Source organism: Drosophila gunungcola, assembly GCF_025200985.1.
Source record: "Drosophila gunungcola strain Sukarami chromosome 3L unlocalized genomic scaffold, Dgunungcola_SK_2 000014F, whole genome shotgun sequence".
NCBI lineage: Eukaryota > Metazoa > Arthropoda > Insecta > Diptera > Drosophilidae > Drosophila > Drosophila gunungcola.
In genome coordinates, this window is record NW_026453182.1 from 314,885 (window position 1) to 342,742 (window position 27,858).

Sequence of the window (27,858 nt, forward strand, 5' to 3'; positions counted from 1 at the left end):
TCGTATTTTGTCGTTTAATATTTGTTCTAATCACGTTTTAGTATCGCTTTCTATTCCCCATCCGACTATTTTGATATTGCTGTCATACACAGTTTCAGTATAGATCTATATCCTTTTACATGTTACATACATTATTCAGTTTTCATTTTACACTCCTATGCAGTAGATTCCACAAATTGCTGAGGTGCCTCTACATTGTTGTTAGCTTTAAGTGGATAAATGGACGGTTTTTTGTTTGGATTTCATTAGCTTTGTGTCGATTTCTTAAGTCTTTTAGTTTCAAATTATCGTATGTGTTATAAAAAGAACTCTGATTGGCTTGGGTGTTAGAAAAGAATCTATAAACTATGAAAACCACTCAAAAGCAAGGTAGGGAAAAATTCAATGTGATTGTTTGTGGGGTTGCCATACGATACGCTTCTTACACTGAGAGAAAAACTATCGTAGGCCATCGATAGCATTGCGATTTGTGCATTTTTGGACAGCTTGTCTGCTCTACTTTTCCAATAAAAATATACAAACTCCAATCAAATTTCTCTCCTAGGTTTTTTTTGTCACTGACGCAACTCAGCAATTTGTACAATCCCTGATCCATTCTATACATAGATATATATTTCGTCCCAATTGATTTATACAAGTATTGGTTAAGAAAGCTTATTTCATGCCCATGCAAAATATATTTTTTCTGGTATTCAATGTCGTTACTTTAATGTGCTGTATATGCTTAATTAGCCATGTGCTGTGCCGTTGTAGTTATTCGGTGTCTTATGTACATTATACATGTGTTTTCCTCTGTCAATATCTGCTGACTTTTTCTACTGCACAACACTCTTTTGATCGTCATACATGCATGCCTGAAGTTCGAAAGTTGACGCTTTTTATTTAGTATTTTGTTATTTAGGAAAAATAGTTTGCGTTTCCCATCCTGCTTACTCGGTTTTTGGTTTAGTACTGCTTAGCTAGCAAAATAGTTATGTCGATTTGGTTTGTTAGAAAAAACAGCAACGCTAAGTTAATGCAAAAGTTCTGTTTTTTTTTAAATTTTGTTACTTTATTTAGTAGTTAAAGATCAGTGCATTTGCGTAATATCATTTATACACTCTATACAAATCGTCAGCGAATTTTCTTGAGTAGCAATCATCATTTGCGTAGCTAAATACGAGGCCTAGTCTAGGTAAAGAAAAGGACTAGAATAACTGGTTCGACTTAAACTATGACTAACTTGATTTTTTTGTAAATTTTTACACGGTGTTTTAAATTTGCAAGCTTTTCAGGCGCGGCGGCAACAATGTCCCTCATAAGAACATATACAAAAGTCACTCAAAAAATTAACAATAATTAGAGAATCAAGTTCGATAAAAGCTGGAGCAGCTAGCAAAGTTCTGTTCAATCGATCGGCGTTGAAAAGTTTAGATTCGTTATATATGCTAGTTCATACAAATTCCACTATTATTGCTTTATTATGTTATTCGAATTTTTCGTGTTGACTTAGTTTGAAGATCTCTGGCTGATGGTATTCTAGAAAAAATACTGTTTGAGTGGCTGATTCGTTATCTAGTTGGAATACAATATTTGGTTGCGTTTGGTGTTGACTAGTGCCATATCGAAACAAACATCCTTGAGAAAAATGTAACTAAATCAGAGAAATAATTCTCATGCGATTGCACTACCGGACATCGTTGTCGCCTGACGCTCACTCTGCAGTTCGCGGTTGCGTTCGTGCTCAGCGGTCTCAGAGCTGCAAAAAGAGAGAAAAATTTATTCATATTTAGTTTTTGAAACAGATGTTTTGTGTAAAAAATACACATAAGTAGAATATTTGTCATTAAGACTATTAGAACCAAGAATATTTGTATAAATATTAAACAGTTTAATTGAAGGCTTTTAAAAAACATAAATTATTCATTATTTGTTGAGTTGAGACTGCCTGTGTTTTTTGAATCAAAAATCAATCGCATGAATCGCCATGCAAAAAAAGAGAAACGACATTTCCTATAAAAGAACTTCGCAATCTACGGATAGATATGATCGAAACATTTTCAAATAATCTTGCGATGCGTGGGCATAACTAGAATCTATATTTTATATTCCAAAAATCTAGCTTTACTAGTTTCGAAGATCTCGACGTTCATAAGGACAGACAGACAAACGGACAGATAGACGGAAATTTCTAGATTAGTTCTGCTATTGCTCCTGATGGCGACTTTATAGCATCGAAAACTGTTACCTCTACCTGTCACATACTGTTCAAATATACATATTTCGTTTTCTATAGTTTATGGATTAGAGCTACTAAAATACTGATAGTAAGCTCATAGTTCTAGACTTGAAGTTTCCTCATCTGGATGTTATTTTAAGAGTTCGAAAAAACACGCTTAAAAAAATTGTTCTGTGTTTTCTGTGTGTTTGACAAAAGTGCAAGTACATTATTTTGTGTCCAGCTTACTTGGATCGCACCGCAATCGGACTGCCTGGTATGTCAACTGGATTGGCATTATTGTTGTTTGTGGTCGAGGCTCGACGTCCGTTGCCCGACTTGTACGAGAATATGGAGTCGTTCTCCATATCGTTCTCGATCTAAAAATACTTTGATTAGTCAAATCTATTCAGCAGTTGACTGCGAAGATGACTTACCACCTGTCGCTTGTACGATAATCTCTCACTGGACACCGATCCGCAGGAGGAGCTCTCCGAAACGGCCTGGGTCACACTGGTCACCGTGGGCGGGCTACTGGGTCCTGGAAACCGCTTGGAGCACACCTGGGACTGAATGTGCTCGCAAATGCGTCGAAAACGCCGAATGTTACCTGCATAGGCAATGAGTTCAATTAGACTGTTTACAGGGTTCCATTATGGCGTATTGTTTACCTGATAGCAGCGTAAATGTTAGTGCAAACAACATATCTGCTATGTCACCTTGTTTGCAAATGGCACTGATGTCAACCTGAAAAGTATTCACGAGCCATTAGCTACCTGCGTTCCTGTTGAAGGCTGGCCAACTCACCTGAAACTTGACATGGCGCTGGAACATGACGGGTCCGTTGCCATTCCGCTTGTACTCCACCCGAAACGAGGTGGGCGAAACCACACTATGAGATAGTTCAGCCATCTGGAAAATGAGGGGACATTTGCGATTAAGGCTAAGGTATCCAGAGCTATACATTTCAAGACTTACGGATAAAAATGCGTGTATCAAATGCGCCTTGACCGTGGCAATGGGCTTGCCCTTGACCAAAATAGTGAAGGTTTCATCCTTCTCGGTTGTTATGAGATTACCAAACCAGGAGCGCTTCGTGAGCTCTGGCGAGGATTCGGGCGTCAAGTGCACCTCATCGGCAGAAACTGGGGAGATCAATGCAAATTCATCAGTATAAATTTATATTTGCAAATTGTTTTGAGTAGTCCACGTACCTTGCATTTTTCTGCGATGGAAGCGCGGACTTCCCAAGAAACTGTTTTTGATGTTGGTCAGTCGCGTCTTCCACAACTGGCCACCAGGTGTATTGCACGGTGAGCCCGGCATTCCCGGACTGCTGTTGTTCATCATCGGCGAGCCATTGGGGTTCACAACTGCAAGGATTATCACATGTGTGATTATTCAGGTACAACTTTACACAGAAAAAATAATATCATATGCCAAACCGATATGTCTCTAGGTTAATGTGATATTTTTCTAAGCTCAGGCTTGTTTAGCTTTCATATATGGTTATAAACTATGGTAAACATCATCTTAGCCTTGTTTATGAAACAAAATCGGATTGATCTTGATTTTATTTGACATTTTTTCTGTGCTCGACTGCTACTAGCTATCTACGGGGCATGCACACACCACTATTCGACTCTGGATCGTGGAACATACTAATGGCAATGGTCGGACCTGAGTTGGCACGGTGGTGCACCGACGGCGAGGCGGAAGTGGATCCGCTCGAGTTGCCGCCCGGACTGCCCGGCGGAATGCCGCAATCGCCTCGCTCCCTCGGCGATCCGCCACCACGCTCCTGGCGCAGCGAGTCCCGTCGTTCGATGCGTGGCTCCCGCACCACCACCACATCGCCCTCGATGCTCTTCTGCGAACTGTGCGACGGTGTCCGGCTCACGGATGAGTGGTGGCCGGAACGATCACGGTCGCCATATGTGGAGTGGCGGGTTCCCGCCGCCGGTGATGATGGCCGGGATATGGCATTCGCCTGCTGCTGCGCCGAACTCATCGGGGAGTTGCAACGCGTGGGACTGTGATATGAGGAGCTCCGCACCGACGAGGAAACTGTTGTGGGCGAGCGCCTTTGGTGGTTCCGTGTGCTGCTGTACGAGCGGAAGCTGTAGGGTAAACATTACACCAATTAGTTTGGTTCGGATTAAACCTTAACCTTTTCTTTTTAAGACACTTCAGTCTCGTAATTAATTTCTCAATTAAGGTTGATATTTGATTGTAATTTGATTTTTAATTTGAATAGCGTTTGCTTTTGATGTTATTATTAATAGTAATAATAATTATTAATTTGATTGAAAAAAAATAATCACAAATAAATTATTACTTTTTGAGTATTATTTAATTTCTAACTATAATTGTTTTGGGCAAAAAAATAATTACTCAAAAAAAAAAAATTATTTTAAGCGATATTTTTTTTTTGATCATAAATTTCTCTTAACGTTACTTTTTTTTGTGGATCATCTTTCAAGAATGTTTTCTAAGCTTATAAGAAGAATCAAAACAAACTAAATAAAAATGTATTTCAAAAAAAAAATTTATAAACTGTGGTTGTTTTGGTTTTTATTTTTATTCAATTAAAAAGCTGGCAAAAAAGTCTATTTCAATAATGATGCACAAAAAAGTCATCCGACCTTGATGACGTATCATAAACATATTGTTTAAAATATAATAATGATGAAAATGATTAATTTTTTAGTTTTTATTTCGTTTAAAATTTAAACTATTAGGTTGGGATTTTTATGACTTAATAAATAAATATTAGAAGAATAAAACAAGTATAAGGGAAAGTTTGTAATAAGGTTAATGAAAATATCAATTCACTCAGCTCAAAGTGCTTTTATAAACAATATTTTATGAGACGTCAGACTGTTGGAATACCAAAAATTATAAGGAAACTCACTTAAAGGCCTGTCGTCTTGGCGTGAGCGGTGAACCCTCCGATATCTGTCCGTAGCTGGGTGCATTGGTGCCGTTAATGCGACAGGTGTCGAGGCGTTTACGTGGCGGATCCACTGCATCCAGTTCACTGCGGGATTTCTGGGCAATCTCATCGTCATCCTCCAGCGCAGGTCGTCTTCGCTTCCGCTCCAGCAACAGGAAATATATGACCTTCTCCGTATTGTGACTGAGGTGATTAAAGCATGTGGTTAAACCTTGATGTACGTGTAAGTGAATTAAAGAGCCCACCTCGCACTGAGCAACTCCTGGATGAGCTTCTCCTTCTCCTTGAAACAGCCCAGCGAGCAAATGGCGTTCAACACATCCGGATCCACCGCGGTGGCTGTGGGAATCACATGTGTCTGCACCACCTCCATCATCGGCAGCTCCAGCTCCAGCTCGCCTTTGCCGCCAGCTGTGACCCACGGATGTCGGTTGATTTCAGCCAGCTGGATGCGGTCGAGAATAAAGCAAAAACCAGTTTTCAGGGAGGAAGTGTTAATGGTGGTAAGGGGGGATTGGGTAAATAGCTGGCAACGTGGTGACCCAAAAACCAACAAATGCCTAGGGGGTGGCTTCCCAATGACTCACAGCCTACACTCGCAAAATAAATAGCTGGCAAATGGGAATTTTTGTAAAATTAGGTTTAAAATGCTTTTTGCCAGAAACTGTTTTTAACACCTTAACCTTTTAAATACTTATATTCAAATTTAAACAACATTACATAAGATTGAATTAACATTAAAAGAGAACTATATGTATTATATTAAGTTTGTAGTCGCATTTATTTACTTGAAACGTATTGAAATTTGTGCCTTTAATTTCTGAATAAAATTTAAATTAAATTAAGTACCCCTATCAAAAGATTGTTAAGTCATTCAAAAATTGTAAACTAAATTTAATATTCTCTGAATAAGTATTTTCTATTGTGTTCTTTTTTTTTAATTTGTGATAAAATATTGTAATTTTTCGTGACAAGCACATTAAGAATAAAGATTTACTTGTAGTGCTAGGATGTCAAATATAAAAAAAATAAATAGGAAATATAACTACTCTGGCCTTTTAAGTAATTGCCGTATACTTATCAGCCTTTGTTTTCAGTGCACTTAGAAAGACATGGAATTTTGGGAAATGACATTGTTGGATAGCCGCTGCATTTCGGGTGCGAATGTGGATGACTCACCGTGAGCCGCCGGTCCGGATTCACCTCAATCATGCCGCGCAGCAGACTCTGGCAGTCCGGCGGCACGAAGTGCGGTATGTGAAAGACGCCGCGCTTGACTTTCTCCAGCAGCTGGCGCAAGTTGTCGTCGTCGAAGGGCAACGCACCCACCAGCAGGGCGTACAGGATGACCCCACAGGACCAGACATCCGCCTTGCGGCCATCGTACTTCTCGCCCTGAAAAAGTGTGGGAGAAATCGGGTGAGATACATATATTTGGGTGGATATCAGAAATTGAGACATTTTCAAGGAGACCGACCACCGACCAACGACTGTTTGCTCGAATGGATATTCCATTTGTGTTTGCTTTCAGCTTGATTATTTCGAAATTCGATTGGCCATTGTGCGTGGCCCCAAATCGTTAGGACCCTTCACCCTTTTATCGAACCACTTTCGCATGGGAATGCCTTAAGCCCCAGCCCAGTGCTTACTAATTTAAAAAGTTTTCTATTTAAAGACTGATACTGGGTACTGGGGGTAGGTCCGTTCAACTCGTTGACGTCCATTGACGTGTCCATCAAATGCCAAGTTTCTCACTCACCCCGACGATTCTGTTTTCCTAGGGGACGGTTATTGACTTGCCAGGTAAATGGCACAATGACTCGCAGTTTGTTGCCCACTACAACATGTAATTGTAGCACGACTGTAAATTACAGGCCATGTGCTTCCCCCTTAAAGGCAGACGGGTAAATCTTTAAGCACGAATATGGGATATATTTATATATATATAATGAATTAGTATTTGCTTTAAATGAGTCTTTAAAAGTACACAGGAGAACTAATTTATTTGATTTTGATTTCTGTATTTCAAATTCACATTTCTTTTCGAATTGTTCTCTGATTTATTACGGTTCCTGCAAAACGTGTGTGAATGAAAATATTACATACATTATTTCACCCTTTCCTTTGGATTCCCTGTCATAATCGGAAAATGCCCACCCACCCATTGTGAACTCTTTCCAATTACAGCTACTCCCAAAACTCCAATTTGTAAGATTATACTCGTATGTCTGGCGTACGCTCGATTACCCTAACCAACTTATGTTTGTCGGTAACCCTAAGCCCGATTGGCGCTCTGTTTGTGGCCTGAGCCCCTACCATCCCTACCACCTTCCAAAGATTGATAAACGACCTACTTAAGTGATTGAGTACATGGGCCTTCCACGCAATTTTCCTCTACAAATTGTCAAGGCGGTGCCTTGCAGGGCAGATTTGGTTAGCAGACATCAATTAGGAGGTGGGGATAACTACCAATCCCCACTGAGCTTTGACTGTTTAATATTTATAAAAGAATATATATGCGTGCAGATGAGCTAAACATCACGTAGCAAGCCAGATTTATAACCCAGTCGGAGTATATGATAAGACTGAACGAGAAGATATTTTAAAATTCCCCTTATGAATTTATAACGGCTGCAGGAGCAAGAAGCATGGCCAGAAGTTGCAGCAGCAGCTTTTGCTTGAAGGATATACTGCAAGATACACTTAGGAAACTGTATAAATAAACCTTAAAAGCCCTTATTTATTTATATGCCAATGTTGCGCTTCAAAGGCTTTAAACTGAAATAAAACCCAAATAGACATAGGCAATAGATAGATAGAAAATAAAAAAATTACTTTTATTAAAATATTAAAATTAAAACTTATAAAAAATATATATTTTAACGAGTTATAAGTTATATATTTTTAATAACAAAACCAAGTTTTTACTCAACTTCAAAACCTTTTAATATATCTGTGGCTTTCTAAACTTTCTCACAACAAAATCTTCCCTTGAAAAATAGCTCGTTACCCTTACACTTATCGTACACTTTAAGAGGGGATGACAACTTTTTGTTGGGTGCAGAGAACGCAGGGCTTCCCGAGATGGAAAATCATATGCGCACATGACGTGCATTTGCATAGAAGGGATCCCTGACGAAATTTGCATAGGAAAGCGACTCCAGGAAGCCGCCTCCTTCACAGCCACCGAAGCTGCATTCGGAAATGTGCTAAAAAGTTCGCCTTGATTGACGTTTATGCGTTTGCCGCACACCAGCAGCAGAAAAGGGGCGTGGGGGATACGAATGGGGGGAGCTGCCTGGAGGGCAATCTTTTGGCCATTTTTCAAACGAGACTTACCCGTATGACCTCCGGACACGCGTAGTGGGGGCTGCCGCACGAGGTCTCCAGCATGCTGCCAGCCGGCTGCAGTGAAGCCATGCCGAAGTCCGCAATCTTAATGTTATTCTTCTCGTCCAGCAGCAGGTTCTCCGGCTTCAAGTCGCGATGGCTGAAACCCGAAATAAATCCCATATTGATTGCAGTTCGAGCTGGAGGTTTCATCGGAGGCTTACCAAATCGAATGCGAGTGGCAGAAGTCCAGGGCGGAGATGATTTGCCTGAAGAACTTGCGCGCCTCCTTGGGCGTCAGCCGACCCTTCTTCACCAGGTAGTCGAAGAGCTCGCCGCCGGATACATGCTCCAATATCAAATACAAATACTTCTTATTCTCGTACACATCGCTCAGGCCAAGGACGTGCGGATGATCGATTAGTTTCATTATGGCGATTTCACGTTCAACCTTCAAAGCAGACAAACGATTTTAATCGACTTATCGACAATGTTGCCCCAATGTTCCCCCCCCCAAAGCCCCAAAGCCCCATACCCATACTTAGAGAAATAAATAAATTAAAGCAAAAAAATATCCTCGAATAACGCACAGGAAGAAGCAAAAGCTCTTAATAGCTTTAAATAGAGATGTTCAAGTGTTTTAGCGTAATATAGAGTAATATTCATATTTATGTACATACAAAATTATGCGATACTTCCACCCAATTTCATCGTTTGGTGTTTGAAACCCATTTTAACCAGATTCTATACGAAAAACGACGTTCGTAATCTTCGTTGCATACTTTTAGGACACCCTTACACATTATTTTTAAACCTTAGTGTATTGAGTTTATTTCTCTTTTCTTTTTTCTAATTATATAGAGTAACCCTTAGTTTTTTGAAGAGTGCACTTCGCCTTACAATGCATTCAAAGTGCTTGGTTCCTGGCAGGCCATAATGGCCCATTGTAGTCCTCCGAATAGCGTCCAATTTCTCATTGCGTGTCCCGACCAGCTGGTCCTACAACATGGACACCACACGCAATCATCGGCGATTCTTTATCCTCATTTGCACCCTCGACCTCACCTCGTCACCCACCTTGCATTTCGATTGTCCCACATGTCTGGGCTTTTGTCACCCCCAAAACTTCACCCCAACCTCTGGGCAGTCAATTTTGTTTTACTTTGTTGCCGCACGCACTAATTTGTCCCATGTCCTTTCAGTGTCCTACAAAAAAGTGCACCACATTTTGGGTAGATATTCAGAGGAGGAGTTGGGGCGGTGGTGTCCTTTCTATGGTTCTATTATGACAGCAGAGAAAAGATAAATAGTTGAGCTTTGCTGTGACTTTTATTGAAACCGAATGAATGGCGGCAAGCCTGAGAATGAATGAAATCTATTTAGAGTGTTTGCCTCGTATTATAATAGACATGGTGCGTTCTCGATTATGGCAGAAAATCGATTACAGAATGCATGAATATTTACCACGGATAATTTGTGGTCTATTTGTAAGGTAAATGTTGTTTGGGTAATAGCTAAACGCAAATATCAGCCGGGAAATTAATGTTTTTACTTATAAAGTTAATATTAGATATTCACTTTTTGTGTATAAAAATAGTTTTATGCGAGTAAAACAAATATTAAATTAAAAAATTTGTTCTTATGATAAGGGTTATATCTAAAATCTTAAAACTTTTTAAAATGTTGTATATAAAATTAGTAGGTAAACTCTTTATAACCTTAACTAAACTTATTAAACTTTGCCTTGAAATTTAAAGAACATATAGCAAACGTTGAAAATATATTTTAAATCCAATTTAAACAACAAAGTGTCCTTTTGACTTTCCCTGACTTTGGCACACTAAAGTCTCAAAGCCGAGACTGAAAAATCCACAAAAACATTTCCCCATTCCTTAACGTGTAATGTAAGTCCAAAAGTCCAAATGGCTGTAAGTTTGACTGCAATGCTCCACCTCTGGATCCACCCTTGCGACAGCCCCTAAACCAAGTTACTCTTTCTAGGAGCTGGGCAATAAAACAACGAACCACAAAACAAATTTTATTGTCACAGTTTTTATGACTCGTACGCCAGGAGAAGACAAACAAGAAATAAGAACGAAATAGGAAAAGAAAGCCAAAAACAAAATCATAAACAGCGGGAAAACAATAAACCGATGGCAGCAAAACTTTCCACCGAGTCATGACCTTCGACCCCGGCAAACTACTTACCTTCATTAGCACCGATTCGCTGAGTTTCTCGCGATTGATTATTTTAATCGCAACTTTCTTGCCAATCACACAATGCACGCCCAACTTGACGAGACCTGCGAATGGATAAATGGGAAATTGCAATTGCGATAACAATTCAGGGAATGGCAAATATTTTTAAGTGTTTTCTCTGTTTGTGTTCAAGTAATTTCCAAAGAATTAGAACTCTTCGTTATTATGAGTGATTACAAAAAGTGAAAAGTGAAATATAGCTTTTGTTTTCGAGTCGCAAATTGCTAAAATAGATAAGAAAAGGTTGTTGCTTATATTAACTATAATGAAGATAGAAAAAGTTTTTTAATATTCCATTTTTTATTTTTTCCAATGAGCAACAGTAGAAATTTCATATGAAGTAGATAAGATATTTGAAACCAATACAAATGTGTTGAGCAATAAAATTGTTACCGAAAAACAGGGGTGCTAAAAGCAAAGTAATTTTAATGGCATTAATAATTAAAACAATTAGGATCCGAAACATTGATTTACCAATATATGGCTACACCTAACAAATGTAATGATAGTTATATTGCAAAACCCACTTAGAAATCGGTAAGTGGTAAAAGTTTTCCTGCACTTACCCGTTTGACCCTTGCCGAGGGTTTTCTCCAGGCGATAGGGCCCCACAAATTGGCAATTCTCCGCCGTGACATTGTTCTCCTTCTGCATTTTGTTGGCCGTCGCTTCGTCCTGCGTCCTTGGTCCCCGAGGGGCTCCTTGCTGTTAGCTGTTAGCTGTTTGCGGCTGGCAGCGTCAGCTGGCTTCTGGCCATGTACAGGACTCCTCCTGGCCCCACTCGCCCACACGCCCACTTACAGAACGCCCAGCGCCCAACGCCCAACGCCCAACGCCCAATCGCCGCTTCTACCAACTTTGTTGTCGCATAGCGCCAAGTGAGGTATTGGTCTGGGTGTGAGGGCCTTTAATTACTTTTGTTCGACAAAAGTTTTATTGCGATTGTTAAGAATTCCTTTTTGCAGCTTGCAAATGATGCAGCATTTAATTAACTTTTGCCTATAATTGTACTGGTCGTGTTGTTGTTGTAGTTGCTGTGGCTGTGGCTGCTATTTCCACATGACTTCATCACAAAATACAAGCTGCAATAAAAGAGAGAGAGACAGAGAGATTGGTGAGTGAAAGAGAGGGAGAGATATAGTAAGGTCAATGTGATTACCAATGAATATTTATGTTCCCCCTTGGCCAAACTGAATTTTTAATTGAAATAAATGGAAACTAACTATATTACCGGATAACTATTATTGTGTGTATGTGTGTTAGTCAGTCAGGTGTTCTAATTAAAACCCCTCCAGCTGTGCCTGTGTGTTTGCTTCTCCCCCTTTTGGCCATTTCAGGAGTGAATTTATGACACCTACAGCTTCCTTAGAAGCAGAAAGCCATGGCAACACACACATGGACAGGTGCAAAGCACATATATTTAAGAGGGAGTGCACGTGTGTTTGTTTATCTAAATTTGTAATAATCTTAGCTCCTTGAAGTGTTTCATTTTCAATTACTTGGCTATCAAGCTTAATTTAAGGTAAATTTTATTCTTGAAACGTTTGAAGTAGTAAAAGTATGATTACTTTGCTAATTATGAATAAGTATAATAAATTCAAGAGTTATTTAAAAGCTGGCTTAAAATACAATTGCAATGTATCAAAATGTTTAGGTTTATTAGTCTTTCTCAGCATATAATTTATAAAGACACTTGTACAAGATTTAAAATCTTTTAGTACATATTTTGGTAATAGTTTATATAGCATACTTTTTAAAACCACATTTTCTTTAGTTTTTATAAGATTCGGAGGGTGTGAAATCTTTATGTCCACCCCAAACCCCTGGACCCGAGCATGGTATGAACCAATAATAACAATACAAAATAATAAAAACCCCGTTGATCAAAATTCTTTAATTCCTAACTCAAAAGATTTATTTTATTGGGCTTTTAAAATGTTTTGATTTATGACTTTTTTCGAGTTTCCCGCACAGTAGAAACCAATTAAAAGCAACCTTGTAACCATTTTTAAGTTCAAGAAGCGCAGACAGAAGGAACAAATAATTTCTGGGAACTTTTCTCGCAGCTTCTCCGCCAATTCTTGCTGTTGAATCTGCCCACTGGCCGTGAAGTGAGACAAAATCGTTTAAAAATTTCATTAGAAGAGCACTAAAAACACCCATAGCAGCAACAACAATTGTTCAACGGGGCGTGTTGGCATAAAAAGCGAACATAAAACTTGGCCAACTACAAATGGTTAAGAGATGGGTAAGAACAAAGACCAGCGGAGGATGGAAAAGCCAGGGAATCAGGCTCAGTTACTGGACGAGAGGGGCAGGTGAGCCTTATATTTAGATGCTGACGCAGTCGCTGATAATTCTCCTAGCTGACGTTGAAGTGCCAAGTCCCAGGGACTGGTTTGAATGAGACACCAAACTGACAGGACGATGGATGCTCACGCGCTCAAATTGAAAAATAAGTGCACATCAAAATGAAACAGTGCGCAAATGTGGGTACACAGAGAAAAAAAGTCATATTTATAAAAAATTTAACTTTTAACATCTAAATCTACTTTACATGTCTTATCACGCCTATTTAAAAAAAAAAGATTGTTCACTTATAAATTGGTTTTGACAAACATATTTCTAACATTCAAAAAAAAAAATGTTAAAATTCATTAATCAGGGTGACCTAAGAAAAGCGAGTGGATATTTCTCGAATATTAATTTTTATTGAATAGCCCTAACATTGCGGCTTATTTGTGGAAGAACGTGGGCCACCCTGTATAACCAAAAAAATTATTTTTAAACTAGGTTCTAAATCAATTTTATGCCCAGTTGTCTGTTAAACACGTGTAGAAAAAAACATTTTTTTTTAACAAGAAACAAAAATAATTGTGTCTTTGCTCTGTATAAGAGGCTGAAAATCGAATATCGCTGATTTTAGAAATCATGACCCTTAAGACCAATCAAATAAATAAGAAACTTAAAACTTAATTTTAATTTATTTAGTACAAAAAAATCATTTTTTACAGTGTAGTTTTGTAAGGGTGGTGTTTAGGGGTATAGGGTGCGGTTCTGGTTTGGCCCAGAACATTAAGGTTAAACGGGCAGCAGATGGTGGATTCAAGCAGGAAACGCAGGAAGGAAGGATGCTAACAAGCCTACCGCCAAGCCCTTTCCTTTCCGCCCAAAACAATAAGAAAACTTTCACTTGGGCCAACACCATCGCATCCCCCCCCCCCCCCCCCCTGTTCTGCTAACCTAATTTGAAAAATGCGCTAAAAGTTGAAAACTGACATTGTTTGGCAAGTGCCAACAGAAAAAAATCACCAAGATAAGACAAAATTGAAGCCACGAATGGTAGATACTTAGCATAACTTAGCGCTGCTTGTATTTTTGCGATTTTATTATTTAAAAGGAATTCCGTTCTAGGTGACATCGGTAAATTCCTTTCTTTGATAATAAAATATAGCTAAATATTACTTCCAAAAAGTATTACTATAAAAAAGTGTTCGTTTGTAACTTTTCATACATTTTATATTCTTTATGAAATCTTTAAATTGTTATTAATACAAATAGAATGTATCAATATTTATTTTTAAATATATAGGTATCTATTTGTAAAATATAACAACGAAAAACATTTATTGAAGAATTTTTGTTTTACAATTTCTTAAGTTTTCAGCGCTACAGCTTTCCTCAAATGTTTCCCGGTAAATAATGTTAAAATATGTAGACCGTCTCATCAAAGGAAACTTGATGAAACAAGCCAAGTGCTCGCCCATATAGGCACAGCAAGTATAAAAGGGGCGTGGTCGCCGCCTGCCAAAAGCAAGTCATCGTCATGAGTCGCCTTTTTCAGTTTTTTTGTAGATTTCGCACTTAAGGCTGCGGCAAAATGTCTACACAGAGTTTATATATAAGCACACAAATTTATTTATATATATATATATATATCTGGATAAGTTTGCGTTTGTGTGCGTGCAATAAAAATCATAAGCAAAACGTTTAGAGCGTTTGGCGTTGATTTTGGCCTAGCCACGGGAAATTTATGCTTTTAGGTCGTGGCAACTAGGAGAATGTCACCAGGCAAAAGGAAAGCGGAAAGGGAAGAGGAAGGGGAAGGGGAAGGACCTGAGGATTGAGGCAGGATGATGAAAATGGAGACGACCGCTATTGATGTAGGCCCAAAGGACCTGGGGATGTGACCGCCTTTTATGGCTCCATGCCCCAATAAAATACCATCAACCATAATTAAGCGATTTGCAAACAATGCACAGCCATATAAAGGCAATGAATAGTGCTGGGATAGATCGAAGCTGGAGATGGCTTGATTTCGCATAAATAACTTTATGGGGAACATAAGGAAAATAAGGCAACAAATGTGACAGTCCTTAGAAGTTCGATTAATTAGTAAGATGTTTCTAGAACATGTTTACTCAGTTATAGTAAGATGTACAAAGCAATCAAGATATTGCTATAAAAATAAAAAATTTGGTCTGATGTTCTGAATTTTTTAAGTTTACTTGATTTTAATTAATTAATTTTAAGCTTCGTTTTTAAAGCTTTATTTATAAGTTGTGTTTCTTTCGTTAACAGAAGAAAAAGGATTACTTTGTTATAAAACACTTTTTAAAGTTACATTTTTCAAGATGTTTAAATTATATAAACCATTTTCTTTCAGGAAAGGTCTCCTAAAGTTATTGTAATTAAAAATATATCACCATTTGGTCTACCCATTAACATATGAATTAACAATCAAAGTTATTCCTACAACCAATTAAACTTTGCCACTTATAATTCATAGTCCCGAAATACAACCCCCAATTACCAATTGAGAATCCCCCAGCCCAAGACTTTTCTAGTTTTCCACAAATTTACATCTTATTAATGTTCACTCAACGATTTCAAAAACAATTAACAAGCCGAGTCTCGAACGCAGCTGTCAGATGCTGGCCGAGCCCCATGTTCATTAGCCTTCTTGCACAATTAACCCCGAGGGGCCAGGAACTCCGGAAAATAAGGAAATTTCCGTAGGCGAATTTGTTATCTAACCAGCAGTAAGCAAGAACGAACAAAAAATGAGCAGAAATGACTTTGATTTCTCGACGAGCCCCATCCACATTTGCATACATCTGGCTGAGACCTCGAGGGCTAAATTGCCTTTGCAGCAGAGTCGGGAAAAGACCCCAAAGTTTAACCAACTTTTTCCTTTTGGGGGAAGGGGTGGGGCGTCCATCTAAAAGGCAGAAAAACTCAATTTCAGAAAACGACAGTCAATAAACGCACCCAGCTCACACGCACATTATAAAGGGGGCTGATAAATCTCTAGAGCAGTATGCCAGCCAACGTGGCGTATGAGTGTTTTGGTTTGCCCTCAACCCGGCGTTTTTAAAGTGCAATCAATAAAATGCTTTTGAGTTGTGAAAATTGTGCGTAAGTGGCTTTTCATCAAGCCCCCGACAAGAGTTTTCGAGGGAGTGAGTTGGGGAAAATCAGAAACAGCAACAGAGACCAAAACGGGAACAGCAAAAGGGCGTTGCTGCCAAGAGGACTTGGGCACAGTGGGTACGGGGGAGACGAAAGCCCTGGGAAAAGCCCTTTCAACATTTCAAATAATCTCATTAAATATTTGTCAAGTCTTAAGGTACATAGTACATTTTGTTATTATATATTTTAGAGGTATTTTATATGCTTTCTTAACAAATATACAATTAATTCTTGAATACTTGAAATCAAAATAGCCCCTTTTTTGCGATACAGACGAAAAATAGTCATGTAAACACAAGAAGTATCAGATTTTCAAATGAGTTATTTAAGTGGATTTGAGAGTGGCTCAGAAACATTGAAGTTTTCTATAAATTTAAGTATAATTATTTAATAAGGTTAAACAAAAAAACTAAAGACATAAAGGCATCATAAAAAATATATAAAATTCCAAAAATATATTTTGTAAATTTCCAAACTTAATAAAGTTATAAGCATTTTGTTTATATCTAAGCCCAACCACTGTGCCACTTTAAGCCATCGTAGTGATGGCTTCTCAACTCGGTTCCTCGTTGAACGTCAGTTATTGCCTGCATTGCTGTTTTCGATGTTGCCCCGACACTATGTTTAATCAGAATCAGACACCGCCGCTCCCAGAGGCGATGGCAGCAGCAGGAAATGGGGAAACAGGACTGCAACAGCTGGCTCCACATTCATCAACTAATTGCAATTATGTGGAAAATTAAAATCAATATTTAACTAACTTCCGCCCCTCGGTTGCCTTCCTCGACTGCTGTTGTCATTTGCCATCGCCATTTAACATTGATTTCAATATAATGTCAACCCGCTTCTGCCATGTCAGCAGCAGGAACAGATTATTTGTTTACTGAGTGATTCTGGATTGCATTCTTTAAATATTTGAAACAGCAGTAAAGTGTTTTACTAAATAATTTATAAAAAATTTTAAACTGAGCTGACAGCAAAACCTTTGTTTAATTTACTCTCTAATGACCTAAATGAAAGTGGATTGATTGGACATTTGAAATATTTTGCTAATCAATTAAATGAAATTACCATAGTTTTTGATATAAAGTTCTAGCAGCACAAATTATTACACGAATTTCTCACGAATTGAAAATTATAACTACTTATTTATTCAAAAAAATTAATTTTCCTTTTCTTGAGATGCTGAAAAGGTCAAATTATCTTGGTGTCCAAAAATATTCACAGGAAATACAAAAACAAATCATAGTCAACATATATACATTAACTATGAAAAAGTTTCGCATTTGAAGACCTAAACAAACTAGGTTGTCAATTAATCATTTATGGGGAAAATCAATCAGAATATTCAATGATATTGTCACTTTACCACAATAGCTACCACAAGATGATAAACACTTTTCTCCCGAAAAAAAAACGTAAAACAAACAAGTTGTTGACAAAATCAACTTCTTGAACGAAGCAAACAAAAACAGAGCTAATAAACCGACAGACAATTCCAGTGCCAGCAGGATATGCCAACTTTAAGCTGACAGCTTTTTAGTGGGATGAATTTGCAGAATGAAACCGCCTCTCTTTTCATTATTTAATAATGGCCAGCATAATGCGGGAAACGTTAAGCAGCTTACTTGCAAATCGGGGCTAATAAACCGCTTAGATCAACACGCAAAACGCCAAAGCAGCAAACCAGAAAAAACCTTTAACCTGGCTTAAGTGAACTCGTCAAAAAACCGGCAGCTGGCCCAACAACAAAAATTCGATTAAAAGCAACCAAAAACTAACACAGATGCCGGAGGAGGAGGAGGCTCCTATTTGAGGCTCCAGGTCCTGGCCCGGCACAAATTAACTCGATTCGATAGGGCCAAAAAGCCAGAAGCATCCACAGTACAGCTGCTCCTGTTCACAGGAACAAACAGCAACAATACACTTAGAAAAATAACTGACTTAAGCACCCTTAACATTACTAAGTTAAAGCTATTTTATGTCTAACTGTTGTACTATACGATTTTAATTATCAACCTAACTCTATCTTTAACGCTTTTACAGTAAACTTAAAGATAATGCTATGAAATTCAAGCTCATAATGCAAACAGGACCTAAAACCATTTTCTCTGAGTGAACTGTGAACTTTGTTGGTTGCCAGTTTTGCTCATCTTTTTGCGAAACCAGCATCAAATCAAGTTTGTGTTTGCCTACGGAGTGTCCACCTCTCGTCCTCGAAATTTGCAAGCGGAAAACATTTGCCAGTTTATTTGCTCTGCCTTTTGGCAGGACGATTTCGATTACCAAACACACAAACTGACTAACCTGGCCGGAAGGTAAAAAGATGAAATGATTAAGGTCGCAATTAGATGGCTAACATCCGCGCCAAACTCTAACCTGGCCGTTTTCTGTTCCCTGGCGGCAAAAAATTCAATTATTTCTGACGAAAAAAAGCAATGCCAGCCAAATAAAATGCAAACGCGAAAAAAGGAAAAGAACTGAATGTTGGCATCGGGATAAAAGAGAATGGCGAATGGGATAGCTGGAAATGGCAGAAACTATGAAAAAAACTCAATTAAAAACGAAGGCTGAAAACGCTGCATACTAGATTGTTTCTTGTTGGTGTTTTAGTGGAATTCGTTTCAATACAGAACTTAAGATAATATTTTGAACTATGACAACACTTTAGCAACTGTTAAAAATATATTTTTGTTTGGCAATCCTCATTGAAAAAAAAAAACATTTCATTTATTTGATGGAAATAGGCACCCAAGAGAATCTCTATTGATTTTTGCATTAACAAATAAACCATGACTCATAAGTAGGAATTCATTTAAGACATTTCATTTTATATTGATTGAAGACCCACAGACGGAGATTTGGAAACGCTACTGCAACTTCCTCCCTTATTCCGGTCACATTTCAAGGAAACTCCCCCACAAAGTGTTTTTCTTACAAAATATGGAAATCAAGTTTAGTTGTACAAATAATCCACAACAGGAAAAAAGAGCAGCAAAACGAAATCCAAACAACAGCCGAGAAAAACAAGGCATAAACAAGCAGGGCATTTTTTCAATTTAACGCGTAACGCTGCCACCCCTCCAGCCACGTGTATACCCTCACCTAGCCCGTGGGGCAAACAATCCGTGCTCCAGAATCCACAATCCGAGGAACAAGATCTCAGAACATGAGCACGGACTTGGCAAAGCCTGCATTTGTTTGTTAAGGCCATGGGCTCTCGCCAGACATTACCTCCAGCTGCTATCCCACTCTTCCGCTCCAGGCCGCTTAGAATTCAATTAAGGACTGCGGCGTCCGGAGGAGCGGACGTGGTAAGGACACTCGAAAAAATTAAGCAACACTTCCCCTATTAACTTGATCATTTAAAGCCAATAAATGCGCTGAAAATATAGTCCATAAAAGAATGAAAAGTAAATTAACCTAATTTAAATAATATGATATCTTCGAGTATACAATATACAATGTTCAAGTAAAGTTGCATTAATACGAAATACTGCTATTTATTTTTCCTTGATTTAAAATCCGTTCTTCTCCGAACCAGTGATATAACATCGAATAGTGTATTGATTTCAGTCCAGAATACAGATGACACACTCTTAGTTCTTTACCAAAACAAAATTGTCATAAAAAGTAAACTATTCTTACGTGAATTATAAACTATTGAGTAAGAAAACTTTCATAACAAGATGAGAATTAAATTAGTACCACGAAATTATTAAAAAAAATATATTTGGCTTAAGAATCTGGTAACAGACTACGGATTTCGAGACACACCTATTAAAGCCTAACTCTATCAAACATCTTCTTCTTCATCTCTGTCAAGGTAATGAATAAAATAAAATAAAACTCTTAAGCTCACTTTGGCGGTTCAGGTGCCAAAAGGCTATCTCCTTCAATACGTTTACAAACTATTAAGCATTAAGCATTCATAGCATTTCAAAGTTTATAATGTTTACATTTAAAATGCTAACAAAATTCAAAAGAAAATATTTTTTTTAAGTGCCGCAGTTTCACTTCCTCAAAGGACGAGAATGATTGTTCGGATCGCGCATATTTTGTGGTTTTGCAACCACACTTAATTCAATTTTCATTTACTCTGTTATGCATGCGTGTTTCCGGCGACACGCCCCCCGGCCGCCTCTTTTGGCCAAGGATGCTGGCCTGGCCAATTTGCGATTGCCATTGCCAGTCACCAGCCTCTTGTTATTTTGTTTCCTTGGCATCATTTATTCACCGGGCCAGGACAAACGTGTTTACGCCTTTCGCTCAACCACTTTGACGTTTTAATTCACGTGCACTTTGTGTGTGCCTTAATGCAATTGCTTGGCGGGATTGGCAGGAGTTTTCTGACCCAGCTGGCGGCTGCAATTGCACTTCAGATACGGCTTAATTGGCAACCGTCAGTCGACAAAACTTTTCAATTAGAATTAATGATGTTAGGGCCAGTTGCCCAGAGCAGAAACAAGTTCAGCAGGAAACTGGGAAACTTGCACTTGCCGTTGCGGTGGGCAAAATTATGCTGCCAATTACAACTGCAATTTTTGCCGGAATGAAAAACTGTCTGACAGACAACTGAAATATGCAAATTAAATTTTATGACTCGACATTCCTCCAGGCACAAACTGCAAACTGTGAAATACATTTTTCGTGTTGCATACTTTTGGTCGAAAAAAAATGCAAACACCGAATACCGAACTACAATGAAAAGGAAGAGACGGAAACCCGAGCTGACCTTTAATGGCGGGCTTAAGTCTTAAAGTACAAATAAACGGATATTCGGCCCCTTTCGCTGTCAAGGACTTTGCATTTTGATGTTGGATTTTGTGTTACTTGTGTTACGTGTATTTCTTTTTTTTGGCAGCTTGATCCATCGCATTACGGCTGAGCAGGTGGCTCGAACCCGAGCCTGATGGAGTCTCTGATGTAAGCCGAGTTCTGTATAATTGATGACATCGGAGCGGGACCGCAGAAGCAGGTCAAGGCAGGTGGCTGAGGGCTCGGGGCTCATCCAAGGGCAGATGGGCACGTCTTGCAGGTAACTGTGCATTTAAATGGCTTACTACTCGTGTCTTTGGCAGTTATCCATTTCAGTTTAACATTTCAAAAAAATTATAAACATTTCAAATTATATCCTGTTTTATTTATATTTAAAATAAACTATTATACGTTTAATGGTCTGCCGCAAATAGTGTATAACTATGGAATTACACATTTGTAGTTCTTCAAAAAACCATTAAAAAAGTTAAATATGTAAATACTACTTAAGTATCCCAGTGATACGCTTCAGAAACAGTTTCAAAAAGTTTAAGTTAGTAAAATTAAGATACTTCTTGATTACCAGGCCAAATACTCAGTTTCAGTTGAAGGTGAAACGAAAATCGTTTTATAAACGACATAACAAGGATCGTAAATATTTGTCAAGGAAATATAAACGGATTATATGTTACACAAATAATTGCTATCTGTATCTACCAACATTTTTGATATAATTGTTGTTATTTCGTTTTAAATTCGGTTAATCAAAATACAAATTCCAAAAAAGGGTCAGACAACGAAGACACATAAATGGTATTTATTTTTCAATGCATAACATTTAAATTGCATTTAAATTGCATTCGATTTGTATTAAAAATAAATTATTTTATTTAGTGCATCAGGCTTGTCCTTGAAACAGGAAAAAATACCCCAACTGTAGATAACCAATTTCAACGTGCCAGAAAAAGTTCCCTTTGGTCAGCTTCGAACGTAGCAAAAATCGATTTGGGCGACACTGGATGGGGATAGCTTCGCTGCTCGTTCTGGCTCCACTCGTGCAGGCAATAAAGCATTCCCAGGACCCATAATATTTGCCTAAACAAATGCCTCAGTCCCTGCATCGGAAGCCCCTCGGGCGGATAGTGGCTCAACCTATGACAACAACAACCGGACAAACATTGCCAAGCGCAAGGACGATGGCAAAGGCATTCCCTATGCAAAAATTTATGCGGTCGGTCGCATAAACAAATTTCAACTTTAAAACAAGCCAAACAAAAATTGCAAGCTAGCGCAAGTTGAAAAACCAATTCGATTTTGCCATATGCAATGCAAATCCTCGAGGGATTTCAAGGGAGGAGTACGCAGGGATATGCGGCACATGTTCCGAGCCCAGAAGTTGAAAGAAAAAATGTGGAAGAAACGGAAAAAAAAAACGTTTGCATATGCTTTAATCAAAGGCAATGACGTACGGGAATGTGGTTCATTCTTAAAAACGAAGCCAGGATTCCGGAGAGGGCCGTCGGGGCTACGGGGATTGGGGTTTCGAGAGAGGGTTTCCTCCAGAAACGGAACTGTTGACAAAGCCATGCGGGTAGCTGCTCAGCCAGGATTGCCAATGGACATTTGTGATTGTCCACTGGGAAGCCCAGCGCAGGCGCAAGGGTTAAACGGGAGAGTGGAGAGTGAAGAACTGAGAAAGGAGAGTGGATAGTGGTGAGCGGAGAGCGGATAGAGGAAAGAGCTTTGCGGCGCTCTTTCTTTGCCGCCCTTTCTGCGGCTTACACGCCCCACTGGGTGGTTGTTGTTCTCTCGGCAGGGTTGCTTTTGACATTCTGTTTGCCATGTGCCCCACTGTAAGTCAGATATACACTTAGAAAGAAGTTTCTAAGAAACTATTCTCGAAAAAGATTGGATTGAGAAACCATGTTTTTCAGTTAGTTTTTAGGTCAAAGCTCTATATTGATGGTTAAAAAATGAATAATTTTAATGTATTTCTCATTGCCAGCAAAGATTGTTTAAGAGAGACTTAAGCGAATTTAGCAAGGAACTATCACTAAGTTTGCAAAAAGGAGCATAATCCAAAAAGGTTAAAGAAATCTCTAAACATAAATTTAGATAATTAATCTAAAGATTATGATTGTATTGCAGAGGCTTTTGAGACCTAACGTTCTTTTTACATACCATAGATATTTAAAATGTTTGTGCTAAATTTTATGTAACTTGCTTATGACATTTTCTTTTCGAATTGGCTATATGGGGGGGTTTTAGTATGAACTTTTAAAATCACCACATTTTTTAGGCCATTATTGGATGCCAGATTTCTTACAGTGTACCCTCCCCACTACACAATATTTCGCCCATCAACCCCCTCGTTTCTTGGTTGCCGCTTATAGCTTTTTAATTACAAATAGAAACTGTTAACATTTTTGTTTACGTTTATTAAACTAATTGGATGAGGCAATGTCGCTGCATAGTTTACATCCCGGTCACCTGGCCTTTGTTGGGGATTTTCGGGCTGCAGGAACACCCACGGTTAGGGACCTCCCGACTTTGTCTACAGTTGTAATCCCCCAGGTCATTAAGGCGTCTACGTGTCTGCAACAGCAGCAGCAGCAGCAGCGCAGGATGCTTCCAGCCAGGACATTGTCGCCTGCCGATTGTCGCATGTTTTATTCAGTTCGGCGACGTTCTCCTCATCGCTGCCATCAGGTTGTAAATATTGAACAACACCAACAACAGCGGGAGAGCCGAGAACAGAAATCCACCGGAAGCTAAAATGGTGCTCATATTTTAAGATGTTGCATTTTTGATCTGACGCGACAGTTTTTTTATTGCCCAAGACGAAGGACAACTTAATTGTTTGTTGAAAAAAGGATGAATGCCGAAAGATGGGGGAGCTTAAATTGCAAGAGTCGCTGGCACATGTCATTGGATTTGAAATGGAAAAGGGGAGAGAAAGAAATATAAAAAAAAGGAAAAACAGATATCAAAAGATGGACATAGAAATAGAGTTAGGAATGGAGATGCAAACGGAAATAGGGGAAAAAAATATATTAAAGCCACTAGAGCTTAACTGAGCAACACATTTTTATCGATAAGCCAAGCTGTCTATCTTGTATCTTAGAGATATAAAAAACTTCAACGAACCTGCTTTTGATAGATAAAAAGTTAGACGTTGCAAATGCTTGATGAGAAGTTTGCAAACTGTAAACGCAAAATTTGAAAAGAAAGTGTCATAAGTAAGTTACATACAATTTTAGCACAAATCTGGACTACAAAACATTTCACATTGACAATTGACTAACAGTGCGAATAATACCAATTAAAGTTTTTTTTGAGCTAGCAAATAGTTTTAATATAACATTTGTTATTTACCACACATTTTATTATTTCCCCACAAATTGTTTATCCCTAACAAAGTTGTATACATTTTAATATATACATGGTCTTTTTTATCCCAACACACGACTACAAATTTCGATTAGTAAATATTGAACGCAAGAAATATAGATGCATTTTGTTGCTTGGCAATCTTCATACATTTCTTATAATGTTATAACAACTTTAAAGTCCTTTTGATAGCATACACTTTATTGAATACCAGTTTTCCCCTGCTCCCTAAAAACAATGCCCTGCCATTTATCGACTTTTTCATTGTTGCATGGATTTATTTTTTGTACGCCTGAGAGTAGAGTAGTTCATTAGGACAGTGCAATGTTGACAACAACATTTTGAGGGTTGAACTTGGCTATTAATACGGAACTATAATGCTCACATAAGAAACTAAGCTGACAAAAACAGAAAACAAGACAGGGGATCATTGCTTGGGGTTGAAAATGGACGGGCAATATTCATGAAATCATAAGTATTTCTGGATAGGTTACCGGTGACGTCATTGCCACAGAAAAATGATTGCATTTTATTGGTGATACTTGTACACACAGAAAAGGGACATCAATCAATTTTGAGTATTCATCATTTTAGCTTAGCAATCCGCTGCTCCGTTTGTATATCAATATTTTGTGCGAAGACAATTTGATAACGAAGACGTTTAGCCATTTGCAGGGCCAACTTCAGTCGCACAAGTGTCTCCTTCATTTCCCAGGCCGCCCCTACCTCGTCCCGCCCCTTTTGCACGTTGATTAATGCCCTTACTGTCAGGCCAAACACCTCAAGTGCCCAATGAGGCCCCGTCTCCTTTTCCACCTTTTTCTCGAAGCTCGCAGGTGAGCACTCGTAAAACTCAAAAGCCAACATCCGCCCGCCATATTAAATTCTGCAATTCAACTTCGTTTTCGTGCAAAAACAAAAAACTGTCTATAAATACTGTTAAATGAGTGAGGTGAAGACTCCTGCGTACAAGGACACTGAGGGAAATATATCATCTACAAAAATTTCGACTTAAAACGCACTCCCCAAATAATTATATATACAAATAACTATAACAACAAAAGAAGGTATTTTATCCCTGCGGCTATTATTTAACAAAGTCGTTTTAAAACAACTATGTTTATTTGTTGAACATTTAAAAGTATTTACATAAAACGTTTATCTCAAAACTAAAAGCTAAAGTCTTTTAAACAACAAACTTCATAATCGAAAAATCAAAATTTAACACAAATGCTTTTATATATATTTAAGGTTTTGGTTTATACTGAAAAAACGTTATGTTTACTTTCTATGCAGCATTTAATTCATTCATTCTAAATCCGGATTAAAAAAATCCCATTTAATAATGGCTTTTAAAACTCTTTATAGTTTTTGAACCCCTTTTTTCTCTATATGTTTGTTTGTGTGTGTGGCCATTCATACGTAGTTGCGGTTGCTTGTGGTTTCCCCAGAAATAATTGTGGGTGTATGGGTGTTTGTGTGTGGGGACGCACGGATGGATGGTTCGATGTTGTTTCCCAGTTGTTTTTGGTTGAAAATCGATAGGAACAAAAAATCCATAAAAACAAAACAGTAAAGAAGAAAAAATGTTAAACATGCATAACATAAAAAAACGAGCTTTGAAAACAAAAACATGACTATTATAGTTATAAAATCTTACTATTTCAAATCTTAATAATCTAAGCAAAGAGTCATGAAAAGTACATACAATACCGATATTAAATATGTTTTGAATATTAAAAGTAGATAAAAAACAAATGATGACAAATAACATTTTGGACTATTCCGCAGAAACCTTAAAAACCAAACTAGGAAAATATAGGAACAATGCAAACCAGTGATGGATAATGTATGGACTCTACGTACCAACTGTTTCCGCTTGGGTGTAAAATTTCAGAGGCTTTCCTTTCGGCCTTATACAAATCACTTCCGGGATGAACCGTTCACGTTGTTGCACCCACAGTGCACACATACAGACACCCGCTCCCGCACACACACACAGACAGCTGGCCACGAGACACCAACACACTGCCGCACTCGCCTACACCTACACACACACACACACACGAGGAAAAGGAAGAGGAGCTGCAACCTTTTTACTTTCTTTGTATTTGCCCAAAAAATATTTTTCGCTTATTTCCTTATGGTGCTCCTTAATTATATAATTTCGTTTCACTTAATGCACTTTACAATTTTACGCAATTGGCGCACATTCGTCGCATGATTTGCATAAACATTTTACTGATTTTTCCCTTCGCACACTCACACATACACTCGCACGCGGTCTGTGACGTACGCACACACACACAGAGGCGTACTTATTTTCTCCTTATTTTTTTTTTGTTGCCTATAATCGCGCTGCCGTTTACAGTTGGAAATGATGTTTCAACTAAAATAGTGTTTGTCCGTTCTTTTTTGGCCACGGCAAACGTTGTCTACAAACTGAGCAATGAAGCTCGTGAAAAGCCCCGTTTTGCAAAAGAGAGTGGGCGAGAGAAAGCCTGAGAGAGCGGAAGCACTTGTTTATTGTTGTTGTTGCTGCAATGGTGGTAGTTTGGCTGACACAGGGTGTCCATACCTCCAGGAGTCACCCTGTGAAAGAGATAACATGCGCGACGCACAGTGGGTCATCCAGAATTGAGAAAAATTTGAATTTCAATACAAGTCGAAATAAACATGCCGGGATTTGGAATTTTCTTCTGCTGAACCCTAAACTTAACCTTAGCTCCTACATGTTTATAATTCACAATCGCAACTATATTAAGTAAACCGTTGGCGGATCCACAAGTGATTAAACTGGTGTAAAACTAAAGAAGCAGTTACATTACGAAAGTATTCTAGCAAAACATGTTTTTTTTTAAACCCGCACAAAAAAATCTTGTATCCAAAATTAAAAATAAAAGATTTTCGAAGGAAATTGTTCTTTTAGTTTTAAAAGTATCGACAATTTATATATTTACATTTTATGCGAAAATATGTAAAACAAGAATACATTCTCGCATTGAAATATTATATACGGTGGCACAAGTTTTAAAATTCCCTCCGATTTTAATCGAACACTAAGGTTTCTCACTTTTGCGTCAGCAGAGACACGAACCGGAAAGAGGTATGGGGTTTGTGTCCAGATAGCGTGAGTGGTGAAAACATGTAGCAGAAAAAATAAAAATAAAATGTATGTTACAAATTTGAATATTTCCATGTTGCCTTAGAAACATTTTTTTTAATAGATACAATTTGGGATAGCGACCCGTAATCTTCTTCGATTAAAAATTATGTAACAAAATATGCACAGATTTAAAGCAGTTTAATTGAAAACAATAAACACAATATAAAAATAAAATGATTAAAATTAAAGATTTAAAAAAATAGCACAAAATGATTCCACATATATAAAAGCAAACGTCAAACAAAAATCACGTTCGTCAACGCCTTCAGCAGAATGACTCGAGTTTAAAATGTGACTGATTTACGGATCCGAAACTAATCCCCCGAAAGT

General features: G+C 38.2%; 1 protein-coding gene across 6 annotated transcripts; it reads right to left on the bottom strand.

Annotated features, from left to right (window-relative positions):
* Positions 1 to 271: 271 nt before the first annotated feature.
* LOC128260115 (serine/threonine-protein kinase BRSK2) lies at positions 272 to 26,792 on the bottom strand. Of its 6 annotated transcripts, none has more exons than XR_008268109.1 (16): positions 26,229 to 26,792; positions 11,309 to 11,824; positions 10,692 to 10,786; positions 8,708 to 8,934; positions 8,493 to 8,643; positions 6,333 to 6,548; positions 5,399 to 5,598; positions 5,112 to 5,336; positions 3,830 to 4,317; positions 3,412 to 3,570; positions 3,176 to 3,342; positions 3,005 to 3,109; positions 2,869 to 2,944; positions 2,631 to 2,807; positions 2,426 to 2,571; positions 272 to 1,738 (listed from the first exon to the last, which is right to left on the bottom strand). XR_008268109.1 is itself a non-coding variant. In XM_052992881.1 (16 exons), the coding sequence occupies exons 2-16, from the start codon at positions 11,394 to 11,396 to the stop codon at positions 1,654 to 1,656; spliced, it is 2,538 nt and encodes an 845-aa protein (XP_052848841.1). In that variant the 5' UTR covers positions 11,397 to 11,824; positions 26,229 to 26,792; the 3' UTR covers positions 272 to 1,653. The 6 variants fall into 6 exon arrangements, 5 of the variants coding, with proteins under 5 accessions (XP_052848841.1, XP_052848840.1, XP_052848839.1 ...); XM_052992881.1 differs by having other exon boundaries at positions 2,447 to 2,577; positions 2,635 to 2,807; positions 3,878 to 4,317; XM_052992880.1 differs by having other exon boundaries at positions 2,447 to 2,577; positions 2,635 to 2,807; positions 3,860 to 4,317.
* Between the last annotated feature and the right edge of the window lie 1,066 nt (positions 26,793 to 27,858).

Coding starts and splice junctions, on each gene's coding strand:
- LOC128260115 (XM_052992879.1), bottom strand. CDS start 11,396: ATGCAGAAGGAGAACAATGTCACGGCGGAGAATTGCCAATTTGTGGGG. Junction 8,935..10,691: donor GCGAATCGGTGCTAATGAAG/GTAAGTAGTTTG, acceptor TCTGCTTTGAAG/GTTGAACGTGAAATCGCCAT. Junction 3,110..3,175: donor TGATACACGCATTTTTATCC/GTAAGTCTTGAA, acceptor CTCATTTTCCAG/ATGGCTGAACTATCTCATAG.